This window comes from Embiotoca jacksoni, unplaced genomic scaffold (genome assembly GCF_022577435.1).
Source record: "Embiotoca jacksoni isolate LCO1_2020_lvr unplaced genomic scaffold, fEmbJac1.0.p SCAF_20, whole genome shotgun sequence".
Lineage (NCBI taxonomy): Eukaryota > Metazoa > Chordata > Actinopteri > Embiotocidae > Embiotoca > Embiotoca jacksoni.
The window spans coordinates 1,695,444-1,704,828 of record NW_027185341.1 but is presented as its reverse complement, the minus strand read 5'-3'; the positions used below and the strand labels follow the sequence as shown (position 1 = coordinate 1,704,828).

Genomic DNA, 9,385 nt, shown 5'->3' with positions numbered 1-9,385 from the left:
ATTTTCTGAAATTATGAAACCTGAAGCATTAGTGACCTTTTAAAAAAAAAAGAAAAATCTCGTTAACAGTGATTTTGCACAATACATTTTTGGAAACAAATCTGGCCACGAGGTAGGTTACTCGCTGAAGCTTTTACTTTGACAGGTCATGGCGGAAGTTGTGTGTTTCCACTGATTGACTTGACACAATGGCTTTATATGGGAAAGCCCTCTGTGCTGCTGCGGGAGTCTCCTTTAAAAAATCTTACCGCGTCACTGGGATGCGGTTGCCGGAGCCGGGCACCTAACCTACCATCCCCGCTCATATGCCCACCACCGGTAGGCCTGTTTATTTCTCTTTTATTCGTCACTTTTGTCTGTATGTGATTTCACCGTTTGATTTGGCATTTTATTCTGTGCCACTCGGGCACATATATATATATATCCGGCCAATGACTAATGACTCATGACAGACCTGTGCTAATGACTTTCAGTGGTAACCTCCACACAGAAATAGCGCCCCGAGGTTAAAATTAGACAGCTTAGTGTGTAAATATGTCCTATTAATAATATAGCTGCTGCGGGAGGGAGGGGGGGGGGGCCGAACAGGCAACGCGTCGGTGCAGCCAAACTGCAGGTTACGGGACATTTGAAACCAGCTGGTCTGATGTTATTACACTGAGCCGACATTGTCATAATAATGGTTCGAGTGCATTCATTCAGTTTTTTTTTTTTAACTTTGAGGTACATTTCTTTGAGTGGTTTTAGTCAGTGTTAACGTTTGGTACCAAACAGCATTCTTTATCATGGTGTTAATACGGTAAGGCATAAACCCAGTGCCATCTACTACAATGGTAGGTGGATTATACAGTGTGTACCATATGCCGGTGAAGAAATGTTGGTTATTCTGGCACCTGACCTACTTAAAGCCTTATCTCAAGAAGTGTCTTTATTGTACATAATTATTTAGGAGTATCATATTGCGTTTTAATATTTAAAAAAAAAAAAAAAGTATTGTTTCTCACTCTACATGCAACAGTATATATCTTGTAGCCTATATGTTGTAATATGATTATTTTCTCATTTCCATATGTTTTCAGTATTGGAGTTTGCGGTTCTGGAAAAACATTGTTGATATTTGAACTCAGAAGCCTAACAAATCCAGTGGTCCTGTAGAAAGTCCGCCCCCAAATTCATCAACTGGCACTGCCAAGGCAATGACCATTGACTGTTGGCTATATAAAAGTGGACATAGCTTCTGGGTCTGAAAAATGAGGCCAATGCGGAGGTGCCCTAAACTGCAATAACACGAAGGGCCACTAGAGGCTGGCGCCAAAAAGCCTCTGGTTCCGTAGACTCCCATTCAACTTTTCTCATAAAATACAAAGTCAATAAATATTTTCCACAAGTTCGCATGGTGTTGCTAGTTGAAGTCCCTCTTTTCTATCAGTTTTCTCTCTGTCCATCTGAAAATAAACCCTTTGTTAATTAGAAAATAGGCCTCAAAAAGCCATATTTTTTGTGGGTGTGTTAATTTGGTCAGGTTTTCAATCAGATCAGTGAGCTCCACCCCTCGCTCCTCCCCAGCTTGTCCAAATATGGTCACTTCTGGGTCCAAACCATAGACTGTATATAAAAGAGGACGTAGCTTCCAGGTCTAAAAAAAAATTAGCTGATGCGGAAGTGCTTTAAGCTGCAATACCATCAGGTGTTGCTAAAGGTGGGCTCCAAAAACCCTCTGCCTCCATAGACTACTATTCAACTAGTCTCAATAAAAATCTCAGTCTATTAAATTTCTCCTTGAGTTATCTTGGTTTTGCGAGCTAAAAACGCTCCTTTTATTAGTTTTCTTGCCGTCCATCTGAAAATAACCCCGTTATTTATTTGAAAACAATCTTCAAAAAGTTATGTTTTTGGGGGAGGGGGCGTGTCTGTTTGATTGACAGGCCCATGGTGCAGTCAGGTTACGGCTACCGGTGGGCGGGACGTAGTATCACCTGGTTTCCAATCAGATCGAGACAGATCCCCCTCTATCGCTAATCTTAGCTAGTTACCTTTTAGTGGGACTTGCCAATAGGTGTTAATTTTTTTCTCTCCATTATGTTTAACATTTCCTTTATTAATTTAGTATAAGAAACTCAGTTCGTAAGAAGTTGAAGAATCAAAATAGATTTTTCAATCACAAGAAACCGCAAAAGTGGGTAAACTAGCTTCAGCTACGCTGGCTATCTTGCAGGCTGGGTTTTACGTTCTCAAACTTTTACAGTTCTTACAAAAAAAAAATCATCCTCAAATTATAATATAAATTTGTATTCTCATTGCTCCTTAATATTAATATGGGGAAACAGATGCAAAAGTCCAAATATTCTAGTCTTAACTGTACTCCTATTTGAGTCAGTATTTTTATAAGTTGAAGTTTTACTGTAAAATGCAGATACCTCAAAACTAAGCAATCAAACTTGTATGGTACTTGAGTAGACGTATTTCTTTACATCCCACCAACTCCTTGTTTGGCTTACCCACCCAGATTTGTTCCACTTATGGAAAAGGTATGCTGTGACATAATCAGCTCTTGTTTCTCAAGTTACAACATGCCTGCAGAAGAGGAACCCTTTTGCTACAGATATCCAAGATATGTAAATATGGAACTGGCCCTGTTCCCAAAATCTGGCATGTATAAATAAATGTTACGAATGGAATGAAAGAATGTTTATGTGGAAAGCAGTGATGAGGGTTTATGGAGAATCAGAAGCTCGAGCAGTAATTTAAATTAAAAAGATATACAGTGAAACCATTTGGTCTACTTTGTAGGTTGTTTTCTTTCACTAAGTGTGATGAACATCCTGTTTATGCGTTCCTTTTGTTTAATTTAAACTCTACTCCCTTCCTTTCCTCTTGTAAACTTATGTTTCCCCTTCAGTTTATGGCCTAATTAAGGGTATTTGTGCATTTTGATGTGTTCTCGGCCCTGCATGGCTCGATGTTGTTGTTCAATTGAACTCTAAACAGTGTGATTCAAACTGTAATTGCTTGTAAACTTTTTTTTTTGGCATTTTGCCGATTTATTTTTGGACTGTGTAGCAATAAAACCATGTGCTCCTGAGAATCTGTTGTCCTTTACAAAGAAAACACCTTTCTGACTGTTTCCTTCTTCCCATCTCCTTTTTCTAGAGAGGGACCGCTCACCAAAGATGACAGCTCCATCTAACCTAACCCATGCCGCGCCACAGGAACAACGCTTTCTGGTTTTGTTTGACTTTGATGAGACCATCATATGTGAAAGCAGTGACGATGCCGTGGTGCGTGCTCTGCCTGACCAACAGCTCCCTGCCTGGCTAAAGAACAGCTACAGAGAGGGGCACTACAATGAACACATGCAGAAGGTCTTGGCTTATATGGCGGAGCAGAACGTGTCGGAAGAATCTATCCGTTCAGCAGTGGAGAAGATCCCACCAACTCCTGGCCTCCTGAACCTCCTATGGTATCTGCAGCGCCACCTGCAGGACTTTGAGCTGGTGGTGGTCTCTGATGCCAACAAGTATTTTATCGAAACGTGGCTGGAGCATGCCAGGGTTCGTCACCATTTCACTAAGATCTTCACAAACCCAGCCAGTTTTGATGCGACTGGTCGGCTTTTGCTACTCCCTTACCACTCGCACTCATGCTCCCGTTGTCCTGACAACATGTGCAAGCAGGTGATCCTTCGAGAGTATTTGGCGGTCCGGCAAAAGGAGCGTGGAGGAGTTCCTTTCCACAGGGTGTTCTATATCGGAGATGGTGCCAATGACATCTGTCCCTCTCTGGCGCTGGGGTCCCAGGACACAGCCTTCCCCAGGAGAGATTTCCCCATGCACAGGCTGCTGGTGGAGATGCAGCAGTCCCAGTCCGCCAAGTTCAAGACAAACATAGTTCCCTGGGTCAGCGGTGAGGACATAGTGGACTGCCTGAAGAAAATGATGGAAGAGAGATGAGATCTCTATGTGTGAGAAAGACGGGGTGCACTGATGTTATAGTGAAGAGCAGGATATGCATGATTTTAGCCCAGCAACAATTGGTACAACTTTTCAAAGATGTAGCCAAACAATACTTTTAACATTTTGGAAATATACTCATTCGCTTTCTTGTGGAGAGTTAGATAAGAAGATAGATTTCTGTACAGAAATATGTAGGTGGAACCAGCAGCCAGTTTACTTGGCTTTCTACACTTTGTTTTTGTTAAGATTAAATAATCACGAAATAATGTGTTAATTAGTGAAGGTATTTAAGGCAGATTTTTATCTTGCAGTATTCAGGATAAGCTAAACAGCAACATATTTACCATACAGATTAAAAAAAAAAAAAAAAAAAAAGATTTTCGAATGTAATTCTTAATTAGAAAGCAATGAAGCCTCAATTCCAAAATGTAGGACTACTCCTTTAATGCTAGCCTAGTATAAAAGCTTATAGCTGATTTAATAAATTGGTATTAAAGATGTATGCAGTATTTGAATGCTCAAAGGAATGCAAATAAATGAGATTGGAGGTTAGGATTATCATGATCAATAATGGAGATATGCAGTATTGATAATGCTAAATGTTCTGGTTCTCAAGTCTGATCGAAATGCTAAAGAACATTTAACTTTTCTTTTTTTAAAGTGGTGTCTGGCATGCTCTGGGGTCATCTTAACTTCAGTATGAATGTAGTTCACATTTGAAAATGTATCTGACATTTTTGAGCAATGTTAGCTGTGAAAAGTTGCGTCAGCTACTTTGAGAGTGTTGATATTTTAGTGATCAACACCTTAAAACTGCTCCATCCTTGGAGGGGGAGGGGGAAGGGTGTTCTGGTGTTGACACAAATCTTTTTAAAACACTTCATCAAGACCTTGACGATGGACACATAAGTAGGATCAGGTGTTCAAGTACTACCTGAGACAAAAGACCATACATGTCGTGTCGGGCAGGGACATGGACAGCACAGAACAGGGATAAGGTGACAGAGTCTCAGGCACAGTATCTGAGCACTCCCCACCACCCATTACTGATACCTAATCTTGGGCTTGATTATATAATGGTAATCTACACCAGCAAAAGATCCAACAGGACCGCCATAGCCACACACCTGCCTTTTTGTCCAACATTAAACCCTGTTCCCCTGAAAGAATGAAAGAAATGTGTAATGAAAAATATAAATTTTAGATTTTAGTGTAGTTATTAGCTAACACTCAGTGTACTTATACCCTGTTAAAACTCCCAGTGCATATTATAATTGATAAAGTTCTTTGCGTTTAGGTAGGGGAGAATTCATTCTCTTTGTGTGAATGTATCTCCATTTAAACTACACTATTGTGAGTGAATGGTGATGAGGGTTTCCGCCTCTTTCGTATATTAGCAAATTAACTCAACACATAACCTCATTCTGCCTCACAAAAAATTCTGACAGAGATGGAAAAATATATTTTAAGATATAAATAAGATGTTCTTTTTCAGCGTTAAAATGCAGGACGTAGTGGAATATTGTATTAATATTATTATAATATTATTAATAATATTATTTTAATTTTTCCATACTTTTTTAACACCAAGCTGACAAAAAACTTTGTTTACTGTACATCTGACAATTTTTGCAGCCTATTTAAGATACATTTTTATGTTAACATGCACATAGTTAAACTAAACAATGAGTGATACTGATCCTTTCAAGTCACCTCAGCCCAGAGGTAGTATGAATAATTGAGTGTATGCTCGCATTTATTTTGTATTATGAAAATTTCTACTAATATAAATCAATGTACATCTTTGTCTAGCCATTACTATCAATAAGACAATTTGGGTGCTAATGAAAAGTGAAACAGTTAAGTGGTAAGTTTGTTAATTAATGAAATCTATTGAGCCTCAACAAACAACATAATGCTGTGTAAGTGCTGGACATTTCTTTTAACCAGTGTTTTAGTTTCTCAGGGAGTAGAGAAGAGATCAAGCAAATATAATAATACTAAAAATATATGTTTATAAAAAAAAAGTTTATTTGTACTGTCAAATATGCTGCTTGAAGAATGACATGTTTTATTTGCCTATTTGCTTTATTTGCAAAGTAATATGCAGATTTTTTTTTTTTTTTTTTTTTTTTTTTTTTTAGATTAAACAATGCAGCTAAAGTATGATCCTGGAATTCTTTGAGATCAACAACTAATCCATTAATGCTTTAATGTGATCAAGAGACTAAGGTTCTGTGAGCTTTCCTCTGTGTGACACTATAACTGTTAAAAATGTACTAGCAAAGCTTTATTTCACTTTAGTGCACCTGTAGACCTTCAATGTGCAATAAATAAGTTCTGTATACTTGATGTAAAAGGAGGTTAAACAGGAAGAAAAACTTGACATTTGACATTTTCAGGGATGTAAATTGACCCTAGATCATCAAACTGTAGTGTTTTTTTAATGGCACTTTAAAATCATACTACGACAACCAAATAACAGTGTGTGTTGCTAGGACTCAACTAATGCGCTACATTTTTTATTTTTGTGGTTTGCTGTACATTGGGTGTATGTGTGTTTAATCAAAGATCCAATTAGGTGTGTAATGCATCTTTGTAACGGGAATATAAAGCCATTATCTCACTGTGTTCCTGTTGTGTACTATATAACTATGACCTAAAACTAACACTAAGAGGATATACCCCTTAAAGGTTAGTTAGATTCATCATAGCTTATCAGCTGGTGGTCAAGGTATATTTAGTGGCTTCAGACTGCATCACATGATGAGTTGCCCTGTTTTCACAGAAATGTCAAATTTCCATTATGTGAACACTATATGGACTTTTTAAAATCCATTGTTTTTTTCTTGTCAATACTGAGTATTTGATGTTTTTCTTTAGACCTTGGTTGGGATACTGAGGTGGATGTTTTTCACCATTTTATTGACCTTACGCCTGATTCATTTTAATTGAGCAGCGAGTGACTGAAAGCTCATTATTCAAATTGTGTTGTTGGAAACGGTCAATGTAATCTTGAAAAAGGATTCATGATTGAGCAGTCAGTTGAGAAAAAAGGATCATAACACAAAAAATTTTAGTTTTTGTAACAGACAGAGGTTTTGGCTTTGATTTGGCCTAAGATTTTGAAAGGCAACCAATGGAGTTGTCTAGTCTGTATTTGTTGATTTAAGTTCATGTTTAGGAGATACGATGTCAAGCCTACTGTATGTTAAAGAAAGTTTAAAGAAGATGAGCTGGTGATCTTGGGGAAGGGACAGTGAGGGTCAAGAAGACCGAGATGATGTAATCTATTATATCAAAGCAGATGACATGTTGATTTAGCTGCAGAGGCAGAAGCAGAGGAGAGTAGGACCTGGATTCAGAGGAGTCATCTGATCCAGTTTGTCAACTTGCAGAACTTCAGCCAGCTAAAAGACAAAGTGAAGACAGAAGGGCAGGATTAGAGGAGAGTGGAGGAGAGTGCAGACAGCAGTGTGGAGGTGGTGTAGACAGGGAAAAGACGGTGAACATCAACAGGAGTGGGAAGGGGAGAAAAAATGTATTACATTTAGAAGTTGGAGTGCTGGAGTTGAGAGTTGAGTTGAGTTGATTGCAAGATACAGCAACAAAACACAAAATAAATATGTTTGATTGAATAGTGCTTGTGTGAAAATGCAAATATTAAGTCTACTTGGGCAGTTAAAGACGTACTAATATCTAAGTTTTTCTCAGTTTCTGTGAAATCCTTAAGATAAAAGCAACATGTTTTCACCATTACATAAATTTGTAAGAAGTTGGATTAAGGACAATCATTATTTAATAAGGTTTTGTGTTAGGAAACTTTCTGACGTCAGTCTGGATTTTGTTTCTCCAGTAATATCAAGCGTGTGCCTCTGCCACACTGTTTCCACTACATTTTAGTTGTAGCAGCATTTAACAATATTGTATTCATTGTATGTCACTTTCCTGTGGTTTTACCAAAAGATTGTCTTTCAGTAAATCCTTCGTGGGATTGATTATATTGTCAGATCATACTTTTTCAATTGTATATCTTTTACTGCCCATTTTTTATCAAATCAGAAGGAATTTTGAGGGACATACAGAGAATGAATTTCAGTTATTGCGATCTACACACCCGTTTCCTCAGCTAAGAAATAATATTGAAAGTATAGAAATAGAGCTGAAGTAGTTCAGTTTACACTATGGATCTGCACCAAGATAAATCTGAGCTGTCCCAAGCAGATTTGTATTCAAGCGTGTCAAGCAACAAAGGTTGGAAACCACTTCACTGTGCAGAACTGAAGTTGTGTGTATAACTCTTAACCAGTAGATGGCGCCAAGTCAACATATTCGCACGTGATCTCCTGCGTGACTGTGACCATGGTCAATTCTTACACTATGCCAAAGAGAGTAGCGATGCAAATCTAATAAAAAAAAAAACTAAAAAAAACAACTAGAATTACTATCTTGCGATTGTCTTGCCTCCATCAACCAGCCAAGTTGCAGTTTACATCATGTATATCCAGACTCATGCAATCAATGTAGTGAAAACTGAAGGAATTCGTGTGTGTTTGACCAATAAGGCTGATTCTAATAAAACACAAAGTTGTAATATACACCTCAGCTGTTAACAATGCTTCAAATATGGTGCTGCTGCAAAGTAACAGATTCTAAAATGTGGATGCTTCACAAACATCCTTAACACAAAATGTCAGAATATCTACAATGTATGATTACCACAACACCCAAGATTAGTGTCACTAATTTTGCCTCTGACCAAATGTGAAATATGGTCACAATCTACTCTTCTGTCCCAGAGTTATGACAGAGTTATTGCATTTGCAATAAGGGGACGGACGTGAAGTGACAGTGTTCCTGATCTATGACCACCAAAATGTAATCAGTTAATGCTTGAATCCAAGTGAAATTTTCCAACACATTTGAAGAAATTCCTTCAGGGCATTCCTGAGTTATGGAGTTCACAATAATTGGGCGGACTTGAGGTCACAGTGACCCCTTGACCACCAAATTTTAATCAGTTCATCCTTGAGTTCAAGTGAACATTTGACAGCATGAGGATGAGGGTTCCTTCGGCATAAACACCAGTGCTGATGTAAATGCATGAAACATCTCACACAGGATTTGACAGAAAACGCTCAAGGCGGTAATGACGGAGTTGACATGTGGTGTCTGTGTGCGCTCCAGGTCACCATGTGAGTTTGAGATGCTGCTGAAGTCAGCCAAGTAATTTGTTGATTCGGCTTTCTTACTTAGAATTTGTCCTATTTTTTTGTCCATTTAGCCATCAATAACCTTGTTGCTGCACTTAACTTATTTTTCATCTATTCCCCTGTACTGCCTTCTTCCTTTGTGGTTTGACTTCTGTCAGATCAGATAGAGACGTTGCATGTGATGTATCTTTGCTTCTAATCTCTTCAACATTGTTCTCT

General features: G+C 38.2%; 1 protein-coding gene across 1 annotated transcript; it reads left to right on the top strand.

The window, feature by feature from the left end:
- The first annotated feature begins 228 nt into the window (after window positions 1–228).
- Window positions 229–8,463, top strand: LOC138201929 (probable phosphatase phospho1). Its single transcript, XM_069155527.1, has 2 exons — window positions 229–318; window positions 3,151–8,463. Exons 1-2 carry the CDS (start codon window positions 306–308, stop codon window positions 3,948–3,950), a joined length of 813 nt encoding a protein of 270 aa, XP_069011628.1. The 5' UTR covers window positions 229–305; the 3' UTR covers window positions 3,951–8,463.
- The last annotated feature ends 922 nt before the right edge of the window (window positions 8,464–9,385 follow it).